This window comes from Pituophis catenifer, unplaced genomic scaffold, assembly GCF_029215685.1.
Source record: "Pituophis catenifer annectens isolate HBS135680 unplaced genomic scaffold, rPitCat1.0.hap2 SCAF_1, whole genome shotgun sequence".
Lineage (NCBI taxonomy): Eukaryota > Metazoa > Chordata > Lepidosauria > Squamata > Colubridae > Pituophis > Pituophis catenifer.
In genome coordinates this window covers 47,979,929-48,005,660 of record NW_027256881.1, presented here as the reverse complement: position 1 = coordinate 48,005,660, position 25,732 = coordinate 47,979,929, and the positions used below count along the sequence as shown (strand labels likewise).

The following is a 25,732-nucleotide window of genomic DNA, read 5'->3' as shown; positions in this document are numbered from 1 at the left end:
CTTCCTCCCTCAAGAATATTTATATCGGGTAATTGCTTCTAATGAAGGAGGATCTGTATCTAGTGCCTGGAGCCGTAGCCGCACAAGAGAATCAGGTAATTAATGTTTCTGCATAGTGTTCCCATATGAAGTCTTTATTTAGGTTGCCAATATGTCAGTATGGACATATTTAGATTGGCACTAGCAAAACACAGTAAGTAAGTAATGCAGAATTGTTCTCTAAATGCTGTGAATTTTACAGCTTTGCTGGCTGCGGACTGGTAACATACAAGTAAGGGAGCCAGGATTTGGACATTCTGGTTTTTTTTTTCTTTAGATTTTTATCCTATCTTTTAGGATAGGCTTTCATGTCTAGGGTGGGACTAGACCAAAAGCTTTGCCATTACACCAAACTGTCTCCCCTTACTTGTGCCTTACACTTTTGTCTTACTTTTACAAAAGTAATAATAAAATTCCATAAATGTATGAGATCCTTTGCTTTTTCTATCCTACCCACTGCCCAATATTGATCATATTTCTTTGGGGGTTTCTGAGTTCAATTATTCTGACAAGCAAAGTCAAAGGGGAAGCCAGATTCACTTAACAACTATGTTACTAACTTAACAATTGCAGCAATTCACTTAATAACTGTGGCAAGAAAGGTTGTAAAATAGGGTAAAACTCATTTAATAATTGTCTTGCTTAGCAATGGAATTTTGGGATCAATTATGATCATAAGTTGACAATTGCATGTACTCAAGATGATTAATGCATTTGTAAGAGAAAATATTACCCACTCAATCTAAAAAGTTTAAAAAGTAATTTAAAATGACTATTAAAGTAAACACTAAAATCATTTAAACAAATAATTCAGAAGGGATCACATCTAATATTTGTGGAAAAGCATTTCTTCCCACAGCTATCTTCTCAGTCTATTTGAAAGAGGTAATAAAAGTGCATAAGTCACAAAAGCTGATTTCAACATGTTTTTGTCAAAGCAAAGGGTTTTTACTTGCAGATGTTTTGCTTATACAGTTTAATGCCACCATGTGGTCGACCATCCCAAAGCGAGTAAATGCAGCCATATTTTTATCCTAATTGTCTGACCAGAGTAAGTTAGACCATAAATTTATATTTACAATCTGACCAGAGCACTAGCAGCTACATGTTCCCAAGGGTTAGAAAATAATTGCACTATTTAATTATTTTTTAGTCAGTTTTGTTATGTCCCCTATGAAAAGGCCATCTGCTATACAGTGCCTTACCTTGCTCAGTGATGTATTTCAGAACTGATAAAACCAATATATTTATGTAGTCATGTCAGCAATCTGATATGCTGTAAGTAGATCTGATTACTACTTTTAGGTGGCATCATACTTGGACAACACTTTGAAAAGTGCAGTTCCCTTCTCTCCCCATTGAAAGATTTTTAAAACAAATCTGAGTCGGGAGGCATAAAAAGAGAAATACTTAGTTAAGAAATGCTTCAGCAGCTCTAATCATTAAGACTCTTGAGTAGATATATGCATTTATGGCAAAAGCATTATGTATCATTCTGCCATATAGGTCTTTTCTTTGTATCCTTTGTGCAGTGACCTGAGATAAAGTTGTTTCTTACTAAATTTTTACTTGATGTAGCAGTATTTAATAAGTAGATAAAGATTATTAAAAACTAGAATATTTTACTATGGTAGCTAGGCTTCAATAAATTAAGCTCTGACTATTCTTAATGCTTCAATGAAAGTTTGCATTAATCATCTCAGAAAGCTAAGCAAGATGAGATATGGATACAACATCAGGAAATATCATGGTTATAGTCTAGACAAAAAAATGTTGAAAATATTTTGAAAGAAGGCAGTGGCAAAACCCTTCCATTTTGTTGACAGGGACATGTTCATTTGAACTTGATTTGACACAGATTTCACATTTATTTTATAAAGTAAAAAAAATCATCTCTGTTTCCGGTTGTTCTTAATTGGTTCAAAGGAAAACATTAGATGCACATATAATCAAATAATTGGCCCAACACACTTTCTGTTGTCTTTGATAGACAAATTCTATGGATAATCTGGAATAAAATTAAATACATATTCTATAGGGTGATTGTTGTTAAATTTTGCTCTGTTAGGAAACATTCAATATACAAACTGTATAGGTTTAGTCTAAAACAAAATTTTAGGGAAATAAAATTGTGGATTTCTGTTCATGGAATGTAGAATCCCACTTTATAAACATCTAATTATCATTCTTTCCTGGTAGTGTCATTATGCTGTTTGAACTATTAAATTCCACTTCCTTCTCTTTTAAGTGATGTTTCTTTGGTACCTTAACTGAAGAATGAAGAGCATTACATATGTAGAGTTCTGATAGTTTTGAAATATAGCTATTGCTGAATGGCTCAAGATGTGTAGTCATATTAAATCAATGCTGGAAAGTTACAACTCTAATAAATTGTATATATGCTAATGGTGAATCTGATTTACTGCAACTATTAAAAGTGAAGAATGGAGCAATAGTCTTCTTAAGTCTGCTGTTCTCTCTGTTTCTCTTTTATTCATTCACAGTATTACAAAACGTGCTGACACTCTCAAGAATTCACAGCATAAATGGTTACAGCATTGAAGTTACATGGGATGAACCAGTTGGGGTCAAAGGTGTAATTGAAAAGTACATTTTGAAAGCTTCCAGTGAAGATGGTTCCAACATATCTGTTGTCAGTACAGAGATTTCTAATACTAGTTCATATACAGGTATATGTCAATAAATATACCGTAGCTTTAAAACAATAATATAGAGATTAGTTTTTGTATGTACTATTTATTGGTGAAATGATTTCCAGGAAATGCCATGTGAGGAAATGAATATCAAAGTGGCATTTCCTGGAAGTCATTTCACCAATATTTTAACTTTTTCGCCAAGGTGTCAAACATATACTCAAATATTGCTCATTAATTGTGTGTTTGTGTTATTCGAAGAAGAACCTTGTATCAACAAGGATAGAGTGCAGTAAAATCAGGACAGAGTTAAGTAGAGAAGAACTCATTTTAGTAACACTCAGATCAAAGAGGAGATGGACTTTGAAAGGGTAATCTGTTTCAGATCACCATTTTTATCAGAATTGGCTAGACATAAATAGGCTAAAGCCCGGGATTGCAGGAATTCTTTTTTTCCTGTTCATTTTCGTTTTTGTGAAATTCAGTTTGTTCTCATTAATGTGAATTTTGGAACCATTTTAACCTTAATTCTGAAACTGCAAAATATATGTATTAGAAGGCCGGCTTGCAATCCTTCATAAGTAGGGGTTATATCACAGATGCTTTTTTATTTCAATATAATGGAACTCTACTATCGTGCTTGCTAAAACACATTTCTCTAGCATATATTTAAGCTTATTTTACATTCAAGGAATATGTCCATAGAATGAAAAGGCTGCGCAATTGCCCAGGTGGTAGGGCAATTGCCCATTCCCTCTGCATTATATGATTCTGTTGTTTTCAGTGTGGAAATAGTGATCTAGAAATTGCCTGTTGTAACTGGCAAATTGAGAAGAAACAATGATTACATTGAAAAGCTGATTCTATATGGTGGAGCTGGAATGTCAGGTTATAACCCAGAAAAGTGTTTATTATAAAGGCAATGAAAACATAATGAGTACAATATACTGGAATGGCAGTAAATCAAGGCTAGGTTGATAGATGTACATTGATAGAAAGTAGATTAGGATAGATGATAGATAGGTAGACAGACAGACAGACAGCAAACTGCACTCCTTACTAGTTAAGGTAATGAAATGTTTGCAAGAAAACAAGCAAGCTCAGAGAGCACCAAAGACCTCTCATTTCAACCCTGAGCTATAAATATTCTGATGATAGAAAGATAGATAGATAGATAGATAGATAGATAGATAGATAGATAGATAGATACATACATACATACATACATACATACATATTGGATAATTTCAGCAAATAAGTCTTCAAAAAGATGTCACAGGAGGCCAGGATATACTGCTTGTTCATATAAGAGTTTCTTTTAATGGATCATATTATTTTGCTTGAAAAGAAACATGGTACAGATTACTTTTATGTTTTCATATTTACTGAAAGGGGAACAGGTTTACCCAAAAAAGACTGGAATATGCTTAATGAAAGTTATTGATTCAGTTTTCTGATGAATACATAGGGCTTGCTGTATTGTCAGTAGATGACACAGTGCTGTCCCAGCTATATTAAGGATCTGAGGCATGTAGGTGGCAGAAGACTTTTTTCTTCGTTTCAGTGAAGCATGGAAGCTGATCCTGCTTACCTGGCCCTGTTGACATGATGCTCAGGCTTGTCAGTTTAGAGACAAGAAACAGAAAATATAAAAGGACTCTAAAACCATGCTTGAAGCAAGTCTTGTTATAAGTTAAGCAAATGAGGGAATAGCAAATAATAAGTGCAGTGTTTCATCACAAAACTCATTCTCAGTCGTGTGAGACTTTATTTGATCCAACATGCGGCTTCCAATAACTTTCAGCAAAATTGAAGGTTTCATAAAACCAATAGCTATTGATTATCATTGCCAGTGACTCTACTAACTTTAAACCTCTTTTTTACTAAAAAAACAACAACAACAGAACAATGGACCATTCATTGCTGCGCTCCCTATTTATTAGGGAATACAGTATCAGTCTAGTATTCATGAATAATAAAATGCTAGATCAGCGGTCTAATATTCAGTCCTTTGGAACTGAAGAAGAAACTTTCTTTGGTGTGACTGAGTCCTCTTGGAATAATGTAGGCTTTATTCGTTTGTTTTGAAGACTGAATTTCAAATTTATAAGTCACCTTGAATGTCCTTTTCAGACCAAAAATAGAATCCAATGAATCTATTTAATCTTCTGCAAGCTTATCAATATTTTTTCCCCCGCAACTTCTTAGACAGCTCTTAAAAATAAATGTGGCTTATATAAGGGAAGGTGGTAGAAATTAGTATGTTAACTTTCCTTTGAGTAAATGTAGTAAGATAGTGTACAGCTTTAAATTTCAAGGAGTGTATTTTTGACTAGTGGGAGATTTAAAGTACATGAGGCAATTTCTTATTGATTTAGAGAGATGGCAAAACTCAAGTTAAAAAGTTTGAAGCTTTGAAAGCATTATGGCCAACTGAATGTTTTCCAAGGACTTTTCACTTCAGCTACCTGATTATACCAGTTTTACTTGCTGTTTGCTTAAATTCACATGAACAGACTTTTGTCAGCACAAATATTTGGAGAATGACAGCTCTGATATCTCCAAGATAATTCTGAACAAACATCAGCATTTTCTATTTATTGCTCACTCTTCCTCATTGATTGTATTCTTAGTTTAAATTGTATCAGTCATCATTTTTGGCAATCAGACAAATAGGTTTTGAAATTAAGTGACATTAAAGAAATGTACCTTATTTTCTAAACAGTGGCTAGAGTATAAAAGAAAAACTGGACAGCTGTTCTGCAAAATGTCATTGAAGTTCCCGTAAGTTTCAAACCAGATTTGATAGGAAGGAAGGAAGGAAAGAAGGAAGGAAGGAAGGAAGGAAGGAAGGAAGGAAGGAAGGAAGGAAGGAAGGAAAGAAAGAAAGAAAGAAAGAAAGAAAGACAGAAAGAAAAAGAAAGAAAGAAAGAAAGAAAGAAAGAAAGAAAGAAAGAAAGAAAGAAAGAAAGAAAGAAAGAAGGAAGAAGGAAAGAAGGAAGACAGGGAATGCTTGGGAAGCAAATTTGGAAACCTCTGTATATAGTGGTTTATTGTCTATTACCTTAGCGGCTTAAATTCCAAGTCAGTATTTAATAAAATTCTCCTATCAGTGGACATATGCAAGCTGAGTGTGAGCTCTTGTTTCTGAAGAGAAACTTCAACAATAGGAAATCATGGACACATGATTAATTGTAAAACTATTCCTATTGCCACGCTTGTGTTTTAAGAACTATAATAGGTACCAAGGCTTCAGATCCTGTGCCTTCCACACAGCAACTCTCGATCATTCTCACAACAGAGGATGCCCTGAAAGACATCCTATGCAAGTGAGCAAGGAAGAGAAAAAATTAGAACACACACACACACACACACACACACACACACACAAATTATTTAACCATTACTTGATGAACAGATTAGAATTGTTTGGTTCACCTATTATACAAAGCCAGAAAAAATAAACATTGTATTTTCATGGAATGTGTGCTCACAGCCAAAGTAATAATTATTTATGTAACTGTCTTTCATGGGTCTCCTCCATTAACTCATTCATAACTACACAAATAATCTCTCTCTCTCTCTCTCTCTCTCTCTCTCCCTCCCTCCCTCCCTCCCTCCCTCTCTCTCTCTCTCTCTCCTATCATCTGTCTGTCTATCTATCTATCTATCTATCTATCTATCTATCTATCTATCTATCTATCTATCTATCTATCTATCTATCATCTATATCATCCATCCATCGATCACATAACATTCTTCCATAGCTAATAAAATGTTCTCTCATTCCTTACAGATAATGCTTCTAGATCAGGGAAGATGTGATGCATTATTTACACTTTTATTACATACTTTCCTGCAAAAAAATATCTGTCTGATGCCTTTTCTATGCATTTTATGTGAAAGAACCAATAATAGGAACCCTTTTCTTCTATCTTGACTTTTTAAATTTCTTCACAATTACAAGCTTTGTGATAGACAATTAGGTAACATATTGTTGTGGACCACCAGCGGCCAGAGGAGCAGAGTCGGACAGTGAGGAGGTTGGGGAGGAGGTTGGGGAGGAACTTGGGCCAGTCCTGGGGGCTGGAGAAAGCTCGGATGAGGGCTCTGCGTCGGAGGCAGAGAGGGAGTTAGATAGCAGCAAGGCAGAGAAACAGCTGGAGCCCATTCCCAGTGTGCGTATGCGCAGAGCTGCCAGAAGACAAGAACAACTCAGAAAGCAGGGTCGACTTGGGATTGGCCCCTCCCATAAGAAATAAAGAGAAGCGAACAGGGAGTGGGTTTTTGCAGGAAACAATTTGTTCGTTCCGTGACTCTGAGAGACTCTGTGCTGGGTTTTGCCTTGTACTGCGGTTGGAAACAAGTTACGTGGCAGCTTGCCAGATGAGATAAGGTGTGTTAAGAAATATTCCTTTGTAAAACTGTTTGGACAAACCTTGCTGACTGTGAATGAACGTAATTCACAATCGTGTAAATAAAAGAAGTTTTGCTGGGACCAATTCCTGCCTCCTGCTTGTTAAGGGAGCCTAGGTCAGAACACATACCTTGTACTGTGAAAACTACTTTGCTGTCTGTAGAACAAATGAAGAAACTTTTTGGCAACTCTCCAATATTGTCCAACAATAGTATGGCATATTGAGAGAATCTCTGTGTCTGTCCTGTTTGATTTGTTGCTGCTGTATCAGCTTCCTCACTGTGAGGAATATTCCTCACAGATATTCGTCTTTGAGCTGGTGGTTTCCAACATAGCATTGGTAACGGAGTCCCAAGTAATTGAGACACCTACCATATTGGGGGTTATAGACTGTATCTAGTTTTTATCTCAGGATACCTATAATATGATCTGGGTATAGATGACATTTCCAAAAATCCCTTGTCATAATCAGATCACTCTCTAATTCTCTTACAGTTAATTGGTGCTGCCTTATTTATTTATTTATTTTGTCGCATTTCTATGCCGCCCAACTCCCAAGGGACTCTTCTACTGCCTTCTACTGCAGGAAAGTAGGACCTTTTATATTGGTCTGCCCCAGATGGCTAATGTCACCCAGAGGAATCTGTGTTTCTCTTGAGTATCTAATGAGCAGTTTGACTGATGTTTTGGTCACTGCCTAGAATGGACATGTCACAATGGACTTTTCCCCTTATGCCTCAAAGTGCATCAATCCCAGACCTATTGGCTTTTGAAGGAACTTTGGAAAGTGAAACACCAAAAGAGACACCTAGAATACCATTGAAGGAAGGTAAAGATTGAATCTGATCACAGGCAAGCACATTTTAGGGATTACATTGTGGTATAGTTTCCTGATGATGCCACCCAACAGGACCAATATCCTGAAAAAGAGGGATAGATCACAGGATCATCTGCAGATTTACTGAGAGTTGGACAATGCCTAGGTAAGTTCTAGTGAGGATACAGAAGCAACCTTTTATGTGGTTACTGGAAGAGATTTGAAACTAACTTTGGAGGAAGTAGACAGAATCCTCAGTATTCAAAGCTGAGCATCTGTTTATTAAATCCAGACTCCCCTGGTGGGTGAGGGTCACCAAGGAGATAATACATGGATAGGTCCATGCTGAAGCATCTGCTTCAATAAGAAACTGGGTATTTCTCTAAAGAATAAAGATGACCTTGATGAAGATAAGCCAGATTCTTTCCCCAAATGATGAAGCAAGAAGCACAATTCAACTCCAAAAGAAGCTGGAAGAAAACAATTAAGAAACCTCTGTAACATCACAGGAGGGGAAGAAAAGCACTATTAGACTTTTTTTGTCTGATATAGTGAGGATGATAGATCCTCAATTCCTTAAAGCAGAGCTTTCACTGAGGGGTGTTTCATTTTTAATGCTGAATGTGGTTGCACTTCTCTCCTTACAAAAAAATGTTTTAAATCTTCGTGCAGCCCATTTTAAAATCCACAAATGTGTTATGTATAAGATTTTATAAATTAACAAATCAAACAAATGCATATTTACTAAGGTTAGCTTTCCATGCTGTATACACAGTGCCTTTTAGAGTTTCCTAATAAAATAATGCTGCTTCTTATAGGAAATCTTGTAAGTAGAATTTAGGTGTGTTCACACCTTCATTCATTCATTCATTCATTCATTCATTCATTCATTCATTCATTCATTCTCTCTCTTTCTCTCTCTCTCTCTCTCACACACACACACACACACAATGTGACACAATTTCTATATCTATCTATCTATCTATCTATCTATCTATCTATCTATCTATCTATCTACAGTATCTATCTATCTATCTATCTATCTATCTATCTATCTATCTATCTATCTATCTAACTTTATATAAAGTTAGCTATCATACTTTATATAAAGAGTTGCTCAAATTTTAGCAGTCTGAGGTTTCTTCTTTTGCCTGCCTTAGCAGGTTGATTGCAAAGCAATTTGCACAGCTGGTCAGGCCTGCAGGTGCTTGGAAATGTGTTAGATAGGTGGCCGCCTACTAACGTGTGAGTTAATGTGGTGGACAGGGAAAATCTCAGAGGAACTGAAATTCTGTTGGTTGTTAACTCAGGTTGTGCCAATAAATCAGAAAACCATACGGGTAGGATTACTTGTATTAGAAACATTTGTTTCCTTGATAGAAAAGATTATTTTAGCTTGAAAAATACATTTTATTATTGTTAAGGTAAATCCTGCAAATCATATATATGTGCACTGTACTTTCTTATACTGAAAAGATAGTGGTTATTTTTGAAGTAAAAATATGGTTTACCTTTTTTCATTTTTTCATTTCCATTTTCAACTTAGATCTTCCATACTTACTTCTTTTTATATTCTTAGCAGTAAAAAGATACTCATGCGAAGCACATGAAATTTTTTATTTTACAAGGCCAAAAACTCTAAAATGTTTTTGTTGGGTTTCCTTTCTTTATTCAGCATCTTCCCACAGATGATAATAAAAAAAGAAATGCTATAATTTCTTGTGTACATTTAATGTTTCATATTTCAGAGTTAGTCTTAATGAACTTCAAAGATGCTTCTCAAAACAGAGGTCTTCAGTGTGAGATAAAAATAAATGCACTATTTCTGCATTTAAAAATAATGTGCAAACTGCAAAAAAGCAAATCACATGGATTTTTTTGGTAGCTGATGTTTATTAATGGCTGTGCACCTTCTAGAGTGTCATCAAAGTACAGGCAAAATGAAAAGAGTCTCAGAAATACTGCATCATAAAGTACATATTTCATGGAATCTGCTCTCATAAGATGTAATGGCAGCCACCAATATTGGTGACTTTAAAAAAATGATTAGACATATCCATAGAAAGAAAAGCTATCAGTAGCCTATAGGCAGCTATCATATATATTATAGCTATATATATCCAGCTAGTAGATACCTCTGAATACTGGTAATTCAAGAGCCCAGATGCAAGGATTGCTTAATTCATATTCTGCTTTTAGTCTTTTCCTAGGCAACTAGGTGTTTTTTAAAGAAAAAATTCCCTCCATTCTTCAATATACAACTCAAGGTGGCAAATACCAATAGAGCCTTGGTGGCACAGCAGACTAAAGCACTGTTAAGTAACACCAGCTGCCTGCAATTACTGCAAGTTCAAATCTCACCAGGCTCAAGGTTGACTCAGCCTTCCATCCTTTCGAGGTAGGTAAAATGAGGACCCGATTTGTGGGGGCAATAAGCTGACTTTGTATAAAAAAGAACACCACTGGGGGGGGGGGGCAAAGCCCTACTAAGCAGGTATATACAAAAGTATGAAGGCTATTGCTTAACGCATTGTAAGCCGCCTTGAGTCTCCGGAAAAGGCCTGCATATAAATCGAACAAATAAATAAATAAATAAATAAATAAATAAATAAATAAATAAATAAATAAATAAATAAATAAATTTCTTCCTCCTCCTATTTTCCCCACAACAACAACCCTGGGAGGTAGGTTGGGCAGAGAGAATGTGACTGGCCCAAAGTCACTCAGCTGGTTTTCCATTTCAAAGGTTGGTCTAGAATTTACAGTCTCCTGATTTCTAGGTCAACATCTTAACCACCAGATCAAATTGGCTCTTTATCTACTTGGCGAGTGGAACATAATCTGATCTAAATTATATGGTCTAAATGTAGATTGCCAGCATCTTTTTGTCACCCTCTTCCTTCATCAAGTAAAAATACTTTTTGTCCAATGTTTAAATGAATTCCAGCCATTTTGAGACAAGAATAAAGGACAAATGAAATTGGGATTGAAACACAACAGCGGTTGCATTTATATGCAATGATTCTAGCAAGTCCCACATATATGGGTATATGGTATCTGCTGAAGAGTCATATGTCTGTATGCCAAAGGGTGTAATAGCTTTCCTGAATACTTTTTCTGGACTTTTCTTAACCTGAACTTTGCTTCTTTTGCAAATGAGATTTCAAGCCTCAGTGAACTAGATATGCAACCAGACAGGTGGAAAAAAGCTTTTCCTGCTTGGTGCTCAATATTTAGCATTGTGTTATCTAATACACATTCTAACAATTGGTATTCCTAAATCAAAATGCTCACATTTCTTTCTTTTCCTCCATGCAAGTACTTGCATCCTACTAGTTGTACCCTGTTTCAACATTTCTAATGTCTATGCAAATACAGTTCATTGAATGACTTCATTTTTAGATTGAAATAACTCAGACCCCTCTGTTTATATTATTTAGGAACTTTTTAGATTGTTGTTTGCTATAAAACTATCAGGGTAAAGCACACCAAAATAATACTGTAATAAAGTATAAACTGTAAGTAAATGTCTTTATTAAAAAAAGAAAACCTCACAACCACATCATAACCTCTTTCTGATTTGTGTGGAAAGATGCTGTGTTCCACTCTCTTTATCTGAGGACATATTAAGGTTAGGAATTAAAGAATTTAATATGCTATGCCATTATTGTGCCTGTTTCTACCGCCTTTAAGTGACATTCTCAGGGGAAAAAATACATTCTTTGATACAGAAAATGTGACAGTGTGATACATTCACTGAGAAGAGATGTCCTATAACATTTTCTCAAATGTGTAAACTCAGAAAATGTCAGGAAATAATCTTTCATTTCAATATTTACAAAAGACACAACCTTATGTACTCTACAAGCCTAATCAGTTACAGAATTCTCATTCTAATAATAGTTTGAGGATATCAGTCAGTTCAGGCTTCCTAGAGTACACATTGATCTATTTGATGGAGTTAAAGGAAATCTCAGTTTTTGAGCAAGGGAGTACTATAACAGACAAATTTTTTGGGCAGATTGGGTTTTCAATAAACCGCTTAATTAATAAACTTTCCTTTCTTAGTTGTTCACTGCTAGGTTACCTGCATTTTTATATGGAATGGGGCAACTCTCATCCACAACTGCACCTCAATTAGAGAGATAAATTAATTTGATTTAAGGAGCTGAAGACAGATATATTCCCTGTGTACCCTGAGTTCCAAAGTTCCATTTTGCCTTTGAATCTGAAACATTTCATAACCTTGTTAAAAAGATATTGGTCTTTCTTTAGATCCATTTTGTCTGGTCAATATCATCTCCTCCTCTTCCTCCTGGTCTGAACAGTAGCTTCCTAATCCATGAGTCCTAGAAATGTTTTAAATAAGTCCCAAGCATTCTAGAAGAATTTAAATCTTTTGACTCTTTATGTATATCAATCTGTCAGAAAACCAGATGGTGCAGTGTTAAGGCAGAAGTCTAGAAACTGGGAGACTATAAGTTCTAGCTTGGTCTTAAGCACAAAGACAACTGTGTGATCTTGGGCCAATCACTATCCCTCAGCCTTAGGAAGGCAATGACAAATCACTTTCAAAAGCTTGCCAAAAAAATCTGCACAGACTTATCTAAGCATTCACCAGAAGTAAAAACTGGCTTGAAAGTACACCCGCAAGCACGCACACACACAATACACATAAATCCATCATCTTTGAAGTTCCAATTGACACATCTTAAACATCTAACAACATTTTGATTTTTACTGATTCTATCATAAACAGCCTTAATTTTTTTGCACAATCAGACAAACATAAAGTCAGCTTTAGCATAAAAGGAAAATTGAATTTCTCTGGCCATAGCTTTTGAGCTACCAGATAATCTAATGTAAATGCAGCAGAAGATACAGTGTCAGAGCAGGGTCAAGAGTGGCACCATAGAACTTGCCTCTAATCTTCTAGTGATGGAAAGGAGCACTTTGAAAGTGCATTCAATAAGCATAAAGTAAGCATTATTGATGTTTTCAAAGTGTTAGGATCCCATGTAATGCAGGAGTGTTGGCATCTCTATTAAGCTCTTTGGCACCAGCTGATCTGGAGATCTCACCACTAAGCGCTAATGCATTTTGCATTAACGCTTAACACTGACAAAGTGTGATTCACTTACCACAGTATAGTAGGGTAAAGAAAAGAGAAGCAACAATATATTTCAGCTATCTGCATTTAGCAAGTAGATTAATCAACTATCTAAATGTGACATTTGCATGGTTTTGGAATACATCAGAAGAAACTATTTAATTTATAATGGATGATCTTTGGGTGTTTAATTCTATTGAATGTAGGGATGCCCCTGCAATATTACATAAATTTGCACTGATTTTGTTGTACCTGATATGTTTGAGGAAGAAGATTTTAACTCTCCAGACTCTTCATGTTTATCTATATCAATCTGTCAAAGGAAGAGGAAAGAGGAAAAGGTTTCTTCTGCAGTCAAATGACATCTTTTTATTTTCCGTTGTATAGTATATGCATTTATAGTCTAAATATTCCTTTGGAAGCATTGATCTTTTTTTCTTAACACATGTGGGGAAGAATTTAATTTGGTGTTCATTTTTAAATGAATGGGCTTAATTCACTTTCCCCAGAATAATTTAAGCAAGTATCACCAGAAAGTGCATGTTTCCAAATTCTGCTATGCAGGTTTGGACTCAAAGTTTGCACGTATATTGTGCTTTTTCTAAAAATGTACACACAAAATCCAAATGTCTGTATATGTCTCTTTTGAAAATTGATGAAGAAATTGAATGAAAAACATAGAACAGACTGTCAACTGGATCAAAAATAGAATGTTACCTATAATGTGTTCCAGCTTTCCATTCTATGATTTCGCTATGATAAACCAGATGATTATCATGTCATTAGAAGTTGGTTTTCATAAATATTGTGGGGGTGATGGTGAATATCTTCTTCAAGCCCAACTATACCTTGTTGCTCCTGCAGATACCTAAGGGATATTTGGCAGACCCTCCCTATCAATTCTCCTTACTATCATGTAAGGCATGGTGATTCCTGCAATTGTTTCCAAGAATGACTAAAACTAACTTACCGTATTTTCCGGCGTATAAGACGACTGGGCGTATAAGACGACCCCCAACTTTTCCTGTTAAAATATAGGGTTTGGGCTATACTCGCCATATAAGACTGCCCCTCTTCCAATGCACACCAAATAAAAATTAAAAAACATCAACTGGCTCACCTACAATGTAAAAGCAGCTGTGCTAGACCCAAAATGGCCCCTGTAACAAGCAGGAACCTCACACAGCCACAAAAAGCCCCCCCAAAAAACTTTCACACTCTAAACACACACAACACAACACAACTGGCTCACCCACAAAAGCAGCTGTGCTAGACCCAAAATGGCCCCTGCAACAAGCAGGAACCTCACACAGCCACAAAAAGCCCCCCAAAAAAACTTTCACACTCTAAACACACACAACACAACACAACTGGCTCACCCACAATGTAAAAGCAGCTGTGCTAGACCCAAAATGGCCCCTGCAACAAGCAGGAACCTCACACAGCCACAAAAAGTCCAAAAAACCAACTTTCACACTTTACACACACAAAATTCCACATACAGCTTTGTGAGATTTTGTGTGTTTGTGTAGTTGGAGTGAAACACTACAGAAACACACTAAATCTCAGAAAGCTGCACAAATATTGTTTTATTTTATTTTTATTTTTATATGAAAGCTAAATTTAAAACTTCCTAAACTTTAAATGGCTAGGTCTAAAAAAGAACAACTAAAAAACCCTCAATTGACTATATTTTTTAAAGCTCCCAAAGGGGAAAAAAACTTACCCAATAGAACAGGGGTCTCCAACCTTGGCAACTTTTAAGACTTGTAGACTTCAACTCCCAGAATTCCTCAGCCAGCTTTGCTTTGCTGGCTGAGGAATTCTGGGAGTTGAAGTCCACAACTAACTCCTTGCTTGATTGCAGGCAGGGAGTTGCTTGCTTGCCTGAATAGATTCAGGCAAGCAAAGCAAGGCAAGCGTTGGGACTAGCAGCTGAGGTAAGCAAGCTGGAGGGGGAAAACTTTTTCCCTTTTACATGGCTCTGGCCATCCCAGCTGAGTTGCAGGGAACTCAGCTGGGATGGGATCGACCGTCAGAACTGGGACCGTCAGAGCCATGGTTCTGGCGATCCCAGCTGAGTTGCAGGGAACTCAGCTGGGATCGTCAGAGCTGGGATCCTCAGAGTAAAAGGGAAAAAACTTTTTTCCTTTTACGTGGTTTCTGGCGATCCCAGCTGAGCTGCAGGGAACTCAGCTGGGATCGTCAGAGCTGGGATCGCCAGAGCCACTTAAGGCTCGTCAGAGCCTTTCGGGCTGATCTGCCTGGTTACAGGAGAACGACACCCGGCGTATAAGACGACCCCCGACTTTTGAGAAGATTTTCATGTGTTAAAAAGTCGTCTTATACGCCGGAAAATACGGTATCTGATTTGATTGATTGATTATGTGCCACCAAGTCAATGTTGAATCTTAACAATCCCATACAGTAGACAGATTTCTCCATGAGAATCTGTCTCTAACCTGGTATTTCAGGTCTTCTAATGATGCATAGAATCCCACTGTAGCTGAGACCACCCATCTTGCTTGGGTGCCCACTTGTCCTTCCTGCCAACTCTTCAAGCATCATGGCCTTCTCTAGAGAACTCAGTCTTTACATAATGTATCTGAAGTAGGATAGTTTGAGCCTGGTCATTTGTGCCTCTAGTGAGAATTCTGGGTTGAGTTTATTGTGATCAACTATAATAACAGAATCTTGCAAGTCTGGTTGTGCTGCCTCCTCCTCCTTCTTACATTCCAGTGAATTAGGGAGCATCTGTCTGGGCTGCTTCCAAGTGTCATCTCAATGTTCTGGACTTAAAAAATGCTTCATCCTTTTTTTGCCTAGGCAACAGAGCTTGTATATATCTCCGTCAAGGTCATCTTCCTTGTTCTCTACATGAAGTCCCAACTCTGATTTTTGTTGGCTGAACTGTTACTTAGTTCTGGGCAAACAATTCATTTGATCATTTTGAATCAGACCAATTATTATTTAACTGACTTTTTCTGTGAATAACCAGTATTTTTCAACTTGTTAAGATAAATGAATGACTGTACCCCTCTTATAATCCCTAGCCTGGTCCAGTATGTGTGTGTGGTTTTTTTTCAGAATTTTTCAGAATTAAATAGGGATATTACAAGTTAGTGTTCATTTTCTCTTTGTTCTGTTTAACTCACAGGTAATATTTAGATTTTCATGTGCTTTAATTTATTTTGATTTTACAACTATATAGATTGTGTCACAATCGTTGCATTTCAAAACAGTATTTTTGATTGGATTTCCTTTTTAACAATTGTTTGGTACTCTTAGCTTTAGATTCTTTTCTTTTAAACTATTTTTAATATTCCTAAGGGATCCCAAAGGTGATTTTTCAAGAGGCAACTTTTTTTTCTTTGAAGACATTTTGCTTCTCATCCAAGATGCTTCTTTAGCTCTGGATGGTGGGGAATGGAAGGATTTATACTCCTTGCAGCTGGTGAGTCATGAAGGCCACTTGGAGGTTTATTTGTGACCTCAGGATTACCTGAATAGTGCAAATGGGTATGGAGTCTTAGAACTGCTGAAAGGACTGTGTTATAGACAGGAAGTAGATGGTGTTGTATCCCTCCCCCTCTGATGAGAGAGGACTGTTCAGTTTTGACATAGATGCTCTCTTTGACTCCTCTTTCAAACCAGAGATCCTCTCTGTCCAAAATGTGGACTTTGCTGTCCTTAAAAGTGTGGCCTTTGTCTTTTAAATTGTTGAATCTTGACCACCCTAAGGATGGGTTTGTTCTGCTCTGTTGTGCCATGTGCTTATGAAGTGGTTGTTTTGTTTCCCCAATGTAGAGATCTGCACATGTTTCACTGCATTGTACTGCATATACCACATTGCTCAATTTGTGTCTGGGTGTTTTATCCTTGGGGTGGACAAGTTTCTGCCTTAAATGTATTCATGAGTTTAAAATATGCACTGAAGATCCTCCTAAACTTTTCAGATATTCCTGCAATGTATGGAATGATAACATTGCTTTGTTTATTGTTCTTTATCTGTTAACAAAACAAGGAAGTCCAGTTGCCTCTGGAAAAAACACCTTTGGGACAATCATGACCTGGATGACTGAGAATCACCATAGACACTCCTAAGGGAAGTGACCAGAAAATGATCAAAGAAGCACATGTCTCTAGTTCTGTTAAAAAAAAAAATCAGGATGGTTATGGGAGATTATGAGATGGACTGTGTGGAAAGTTTTGCAGGATCTCTTTTGTCTTGCACTTGAGTGGCAAATTTCTGCTGCTTCCCCTCTGTGGCTCCTCCAATGACAAGGGCAATCAGCCAAACATACTGTAGATCCCTGGACTTACACTTAAAAATTATGGGGACTGCTGTACAAAAAAAATATATGCCATTTTTCTTCTCTATAGTTTAGTAAGCTACTTTTCCCCCCCTCTCTCAGCTGCCAACCAAGCTGTTTGGCTAGCTTCTTCTGTAATCGGTTCTCCTTCATTATGTTAATCTGTGGGCGGAAAGATTTCTGTCATCTTCAAATCACTTATACAGCAATGGTAAACACCTTGGCCTGTCTGTAATTGGACAGGTGTCTGCATTCGTGTCACCCCAGCTTTTAATTCAATTAAAGAACTGGCTGTTCTGCTCTCATTACTTCCTCATTTGCTTAGCACTCCAGTCAGTCACTGAAATTTATACTCAGCGCCTGCCTATTCTGCCTATAAAGGCAGCCCCCACTACCATCATCATTGAGGTATCACACATGTGCTAATTTATAATGGAGCAAACTTAATTATGCATTGTTATGAAAATATTCTAAGAGTGATGTTATAGCATCTTTGAGAAAACCAACTCACTATAAAATTTTACTATAAAGCATAATTGTCCATCAGTTGTAGGAGCTGAGTGAATACTGAGATGTATCTCTGAATACTGTGGCCCATTCTATGTTGGCTAAGCCTACCCAGGAAAGCCCACATGTGGGAGCACACTGACAATGTGCATGGAGTTACCCATGTTATATATTCTGTATAGTATTTATATTATAATAGAATAAATTTTAAGATTATCAAAAGTGGAAGGATTCTTTGGGCCTTTGGATTAAAAGTAGCATATATGAAAATGTTACTTATAAAAATATCTGTGTTGTTTTAAAAAAATGTATGACTTCTGAAGCAATTATCTGTCAAATATTATAATTTACATAATTTATCAAATGCTAATTCTCACCTAGGAATAAACATAAAAAATAGGGCCTAAAGGTTTTTTTTCCTGCTGTCTAAATTTCTTTTCTCCTTGTTTAAAGGACCAATTAGATATACTTGTTGTTGTTTTTTTCCTTAGTTACTGAGCATCCAACAAAACAAGAGGCAGGGTAGTTCTTTCACTCTCTTTTTAATTAAATGATACCAAAAGTTGCAGTCTTTTAAAAAAATCCACATGGTAGATTATGGATAGTAAATCAGTTGAAGGTACCTCTTTTTCTCCACAATGACAGAAACCTTTGGAAGTAAATTAAAAATATAACACAGACATTTTGACACAATGACCCCATGAAACTGAATAATGTCATTTATTAAATGTGGATGTAAAATGAAGAGCGTGCAGCAAACTGAACTCACACTCAGTAATGATGCCCACTTGATATGCAAAGCAAGTTTTCAATTTTATTGAAATAGGCAATATTCAATTATTATTGTAATTATTCAATTGTATTGTATTTAATTATTATTAATAGTAATATTTAATATCTGTTTAGAAAGACAAATCTTGAGGCTTTACTTTATCTAAGGAGAAGAAAGGGAGGGAGGGAGGGAGGGAGGGAGGGAGGAAGGAAGGAAGGAAGGAAGGAAGGAAGGAAGGAAGGAAGGAAGGAAGGAAGGAAGGAAGGAAGATTATTATATTGTTTAGTGGTAGCTTCTAAAATAAGTTCATCATGGAGCCATTATGGTTGTAAGGCCATGATAGTCATAAAGTGATATTCCCATGTGATCTGCCTGATTTTATGACCTTTTTTTCAGTGGTTGTTAAGCAATAGCAACAGCACCTATATATCACTCCATGAATATGGAACACTCTCTGGGTGGTTTACAACACCAGCATATTGCTCCCAACAATCTGGGTTCTCGTTTTATCAACCTCAGAAGGATAGAAGATTGAGTTAACCTTGAGCGAGGCAGGATTGAACTGCTGGCAGCCAGCAGAGTCAGCCTGCAATACTGCAATCTAACCACTATGCCAACACAGTTACTAAATGCTGAATCACCATGGCCATTAAGCGAATCCGTTGGTCACTATGGCATTAAAACCAAAATAGCTCATAAATTGTGGTCGCATGACTGCAGGATGCTGCAAACAGCCATAGATGTGGGTGAGTTTCCAGTTGCCAAAAATTCAGGCTGGCGAGGGGGGGGGGCATAGCTACTGGAACTTCAAAACTGGATCATAAGTACTTCTTCAGTCCATCATAATTTCAAATAATCACCAAGTGACTAGTTAGGGACTACCTGTATGCCACAACAGGGAACTACATATTTTTTCAGCCCAAAATCAGGTTTTGAAATGTTTGCAGTCAGAGGCAGTTTAGTACGCTTGTTGTGGATTCTTTGCAAATACCTGTGTCACCAGGCTACCCAAATAGTTCAATCTTACCTGTTTATAATATAACTTAGAAATTTCCTTTATTTTCAACTTTTTCTTCTGCCTTTGCAGAAGAAACCTAAAAGTAGAGATTACCTTGCTTCTGATATTTTTAAGTTTGGGGAATGGTTTAGCAAAGAATAGAGCAAAAATGCTTTGGGGGAAAAAAAACATTAAATGAAGCTTTGTGCTTCTAGTAAGAAAAGCTTGTTCAGATTTTCCTGTGACTGATATTTAGAAAAATGTGCATGTTAATTGCAATCACACAATTAATGTCTTATGAAGTGACAAGATACTGTGTGTTTTAAAGAACTACAAGATACAGATAGGAAGGCACCATTTCTACTTACAGTACATGGGCTAATTAATACAAGTAGTCCTTGAGTTACAACAGTTGATTTAGTGACCGTTCAATGTTACTAGGGCATGAAAAAAATGACTTATACCATTTTTCACACTTACAACCATTGCAGCATGCCCATGGTCACGTGATTTACATTCAGATGCTTGACCACTCGTTCATATTTATGACGGTTGCAGTGTCCTGGGATCATGTGATCACCTTTTGTGACCTTCTGACAAGCAAAGTCCATGGGGAAACCAGATTCACTTAACAACCATGTTACTAATTTAATAACTGCAGTGATTCACTTAACAAATGTCGGAAGAAAAGTCGTAAAATAGGGCAAAACTCACTTAACAAACTCCTCACTTAATAACATAAATTCTGGGCTCAATTGTGGTGGTAAGTCAAGGACTACCTGTAAAGGGACGTTAAGGATAAAGTTCTGGGCACAATCTTGTTTTATCTTCTATGTTCAGACTTATTTCTTCATAATTTTCAAACAGTAAATAATAATAGTAGTGGTATCTTTGTTACGCACTTATAAGGAGACTGAATACAAAATAATAAAATACAACATCAAAAATTAATACAGTAACCCACTACAAACCAGTGGTGGGTTGCCCCGGGTTCAGCCCGGTTCTTGTGAACCGGTAGTAAAACCGGAGGGAGGCTCTGCCCACCCACCCAGATGTCGTCATAGAGATCTGTGTATGTGTTGCGAACTGGTAGTAAAGGTAAGTAGAACCCACCCCTGCTACAAACCTGTTTAAATTTAAAATCTAAAGTACAGAGTTTCACTAGGCTGGATAGCCGTGACACTGAAAACAGTTATTACAACCTGTATCTGAATAACAAAGTATTTCTATAGGATAAAAGTGAAATTGAAGCATCCTGCTTAGATAAAACCACTCTGAAACCTCAAGAGGAAAGTGAAATTTCTTAGCTGAGGCTCAATGCATTTCTTTCTGTTATAAACAGACAAGGTGGAATTAGACTCACTGTTGGGTTAAATTATCTTAAGATATATCTGCATGCTATCTCTGCCTATTGTACACCCAGCATGGATTCTTTCTGTTGCAGGTCTGCTGACAGGTTTGTGTCCCTTTGCAAACTATGCTGTAACCCTAATGGCTTGCACTTTGGCAGGCTGTACGGAGAGCTCACGTGCCTTGAACATCTCCACTCCACAAGAAGGTAAAGTAATTTCAAAGGTCTTGACTTCCACATTTCAGTCATGAATAATAAAATAGGAAAGGAGCTAAATGCTGCAAAGCCATTTGCTGGAAAACCCCAACCTAATTTGATGACAAAGTGCATTGCCAGACCATAATTGCTCCATTTTTTGGGGGGGTGCTAAAATGAATCAAACTCCATACCCTTTAATGACATGCATCTTTAATAGCTGTAATGCAGATTAATGGGCTTTTTAATTGCTGTTACATTGTTCATGCAAGAGCCTTGTCATTAATATGAAGCATCTGAAAGATTAATGAAAGCTTCCTCATTTTACTATGGCTCAGAAGTAAATCTAGAGACAGTCTGACTAAAAAGAATTGATTGTATGGCACAGTATGAAATTGAGAATCAAACGGTTGATTTCCATGGTCTCTTTTAACTGCTAAACACCAGCACAGGCAACAATTATTTCAGCCTGATGGAACCTCAAAATGCCAATTGGGCCATTTATTAATCTGTTGTACTTGAAACTTAAAAGTTACAAGCTTAAATTATAGTTCTGAAGCTGGCATTAACCACAAGAGCTACAAGAAAGAGAAAAAGCTTTGCCTTTAGCCTATCTCAATAACGTCTACGTATTGATTAATGTGAAGTTCTAAAAAGAATTGCAGGACATTTAAATTAAGCATAAAAGGATATGATGTAAGCCAGTTTTTAAATTCATGCCAATCTAAATCCCGAGTTTTCCTCATGAAATAACATTAATTTGGTTATTTCACACTCAGAGTCACTTTGAGAGTGACATGGGCAGTACCTAAACTTGATTAATAAATAAATAAAATAAATATTGATTAAAAGTTTAGATAGAACAGAAGGATCTGTCTTTTAGAGAATGATGGTGTATCAGGATCACGTAAAATATTCATAAACCATGTGTCAATTTCCAAAGTTAATTTTGTCTTCATATTCAATTTATTATAGGTTCAGCTACCATACAATTCAGTCTGAATGTCTAAATGACTGTCTAATAACTGGGACAATATTGAATAAATATAAATGTTCAAAAAAAGTAAAACACATCTTTCCCTATAATCTTTATCTCAGTTCAGGGAGAAGGCAATAACTGCAGGACAGAATAGAAACCTCCACTTTCTTATCACACTCTAGTTGATAAAACAATCCCCCCAAATTTGTGGTGCACTGATAAATATTTCTTGGCTACAGACAAACCCAAACTCATGTGATTATATGGGAATAGGTGGTAGAGTCCTTTTCACAGAGGTATCGATTGCCTAGAGCAGATTTATGCATGGCTGTTTCATAAATTTTGTCATCCTCCTTTCATCTAAATGGGAATTAATTAGTTCAGATTTTAACTCCAGCTCAAATCAATACGGAATCTTTAACCCAAACAAGTGATCATGCTTACAAGCAAGAGGGAAAGATTAACTCAGGCAAAGATTAAAGTTCAAAATATTTACAAGTTTATTTCATAAACATGGAGCATAAGGCATGCTATAAGTTTAGATAGGCATTTAGCTGAGCAATAGTAGCTCCGGATCTTGAATCAGGTAATCCTACTAACTTTTGTCTGACTGGAAAACTTTGAAAAGGCCAAGTTGCACTGGAGGCCAAGTGATTCTCTTACTTATCCCCCGTTCTATAAGGTAATTGTCCCAATGTTCTTTCACACCCCCATGGTCTGATTATCAATTTCACAAACTATGAATCCAATAAATTCCTTTAATAAATATCCTTTTCACAATTTATATCACTCTAAGTTCATAGACTTTATACAACAATAATATATAATTTGAAACAGTATATTCTGGAAAAATATGGAACCAAACAGTTGATATACTTAGCTGGTAATTAATCATTTAACTGATTGGGAACTAATATCTCTGAAATAAGTATTTCTTGCATTTTCATTTAGCTAAATGTGAGATTTTCAGAATTTGGAAATACGATGCATCATGTGGAACTAAATAGGTGTAAATATCTAAGTTGGAGCTTGAGACAGATAATCTTCACACATTTCTAGTTTAACATGAATGGAGAAGAGAGCAATTTGTAAAAAGTTTTGATTTTATCAACATATTTGTGATTTCTCAGATGTCATTCAAGTTTTTCTACTTCAAAATGTACCCTTAAATTATCTGTTCAGATAAGTCCTGTTTTATAATCCTAAATTCAGTTAGCATTTCCAAAAATATTCTAAATGCCCTCTGAGATACATCAATAAATTGATAACCTAATGCTTTGCTATCATTCGTCAATATGAATTAGAGTATTTGTGGATCACTGTGAACAAAACTAATATATAAATATGTAAATATAGTCAAACTTCATTATATTTGGAGTCAGTTTTTCTAAAATAAATATTTCCTTTCAAATGATTGATATATTCAAACCAGGCATTCTATAAGTGATTGAGAAAATGTATTTTTGCAAACATTGTTATGTACATAATGATTTTTTTTTCTTCAAAAAAACAAAATCCAATAAAACCATGGACAAAGTAAGTTTTATGCCTACGAAGTGTTGGACACAAGTCAATGTAAGCAGTTTCTGTTTGGCGATGCATATATTGCATGCATAGGAAAAATATCATAGGTTTGACAACAATCATATATTTCGGCTGTCATTTCCCCATTTATCATTTAGCAGGTGCATTGCTAACCAATATTAGCCGATGCTATACAGAAAACTTGAGAATGATCAAATTGTCTTCTCAAATTCACCAAGTTGACCCATACTGGAAGAATGCAAAAGATATCACCAAGTTTAGTGAATGAAGCTTTGACTTTTGGGAGATTGTCTTCTTTCTATAGCATGTGTATGCATTTCATTATAACTGCTCATTGTATTATTTCTTACACAGTGTTTTGTACCCTGGTCAAATTAGAAAAACAGAATTCATTCTAAAATGCGGTTTAAATAGATGTGGAGAGCCAGTTTGGTTTAATTGTTATGGTAGCAAACTAGAAACCAGGAGACCAGGACTTCTAATCCTACTTTAGACTCAAAGCTAGCCGGGTGACTTCAGGCCAGTCACTCTGTCTCAGCCCATGGAAAGAAGCAATAGTATACCACTTTTGAAAATGTTGCCAAGAGCACTGCAGGAAGTAGTCAAAGCAATCACCAGACACTGATACTGAATCAAAAATATCCTCCCCCCCAAAAAAGGGTTAAACCCCTAAAATAAGTGGTTCTAAATCATACAACTCATTTGATCATTAAGCTATTATTTGTTTGTTTGTTTGTTTGTTTGTTTGTTTGTTTGTTTTTACAGCTCCACAAAATATCCACCCACCCACAACTGTTTCATTCCCCACATCTTTATGGTTGAGTTGGGCTCCTCCAAAAGCACCAAATGGCATAATCACACAGTATATTTTATATATGGATGCTCAACAAATTTATACTGGAAATGAAACCAAGCTTATGGTCAAAGGTGAGTTATAACCACCTGATTTACCATATAGACTTTCACTTAGATTTGCCTGATTATCCCTTTGGAATTAAACTTCAGATGAATCAAGTATGGCACATATTAAGCCACTGTTTTCCCATATTAATTAAGTAAAAAGTAAAGGATTTGCTTTTCTCAGGTTAAAAAGCAATTCTCATCTAGCAATCCTTTTTTCCCATTTGATCAGTAAATGATTTATACAGACTAATTTAAATATGGCTATATTAACGTGAGAAATTAAGAAATAAAAATATTATATTTCTCTTTTAGCAGTCATTGAGTGATAAGTATACATGTGTTAGCAAGACTATAAGTGTTCCCTATCACATATACTCAAGAGGAAACTCAGCAATCAAAAAACTTTAAGAGCCTCCCTCCTCCCGTAAGTAGTGTAGTAAAGTAATGGCAGAAAATGAAAATAACAACCAGAGAATTTAGAACTAATTGTCCTAGAAAAGGTCATAGCTAACTATGAAGAACCTTGGAAATGAGTACTCCATTCTCCATCATTTTATTGCATCTTTTGTGAAGGCCTTTTTTACAATTTCATTGTATGTCCAAGTAAGATGATTATTTAAATTGTCAGGGCGTGCAGCGGCCATCTAGGGAGTCATCTATGGGGAGAAAGGAGGCAAAAGACGACACGTGCATCATGCCATCACTCAAATAGCAGAATTTATGTACTTCCATCAAGACCATGAGACAACCGATGCACATAATTGTGTCATTTGTGCAATGCCACTGTATATATTAACTTCTTGGTAGCAGTATTAAAGCAAATGCACAGAGTATTCATGACAACGTCACCAAAGACAGGGTCCAGAGATTTTTTTAAAAAATGCATTTAGATATTACAAACTCACCTTGAATTAATGAGTTCATTACTGGTTTAGGCAGATAATGCTTCTGAAATTCATTAATATTGCAGCTCAATACTCACTTCACACATGAACCCGACTGAATTCAATCAGCTTTATTTCAGAGTAGATGTACATAGGGTTGGCTACCTAGAGTGATTCTGATGTTGTTGGCTGGATGGATATATACTTTTCTGTGAAATTGTGGGGTATATGATGTGTCAGTCTCATAAA

At 36.2% G+C, this 25,732-nt stretch overlaps 1 protein-coding gene across 1 annotated transcript in view; it reads left to right on the top strand.

Moving 5' to 3' along the window:
* The window catches only part of USH2A (usherin), a 474,981-nt gene that overhangs the window by 174,327 nt on the left and 274,922 nt on the right, over positions 1 to 25,732 (top strand). Inside the window, exons 28-31 of the mRNA XM_070957393.1 lie at positions 15 to 95; positions 2,544 to 2,729; positions 21,071 to 21,184; positions 24,462 to 24,623. Coding sequence (XP_070813494.1) covers positions 15 to 95; positions 2,544 to 2,729; positions 21,071 to 21,184; positions 24,462 to 24,623 — 543 coding nt within the window. The remainder of the gene's footprint in view (positions 1 to 14; positions 96 to 2,543; positions 2,730 to 21,070; positions 21,185 to 24,461; positions 24,624 to 25,732) is intronic.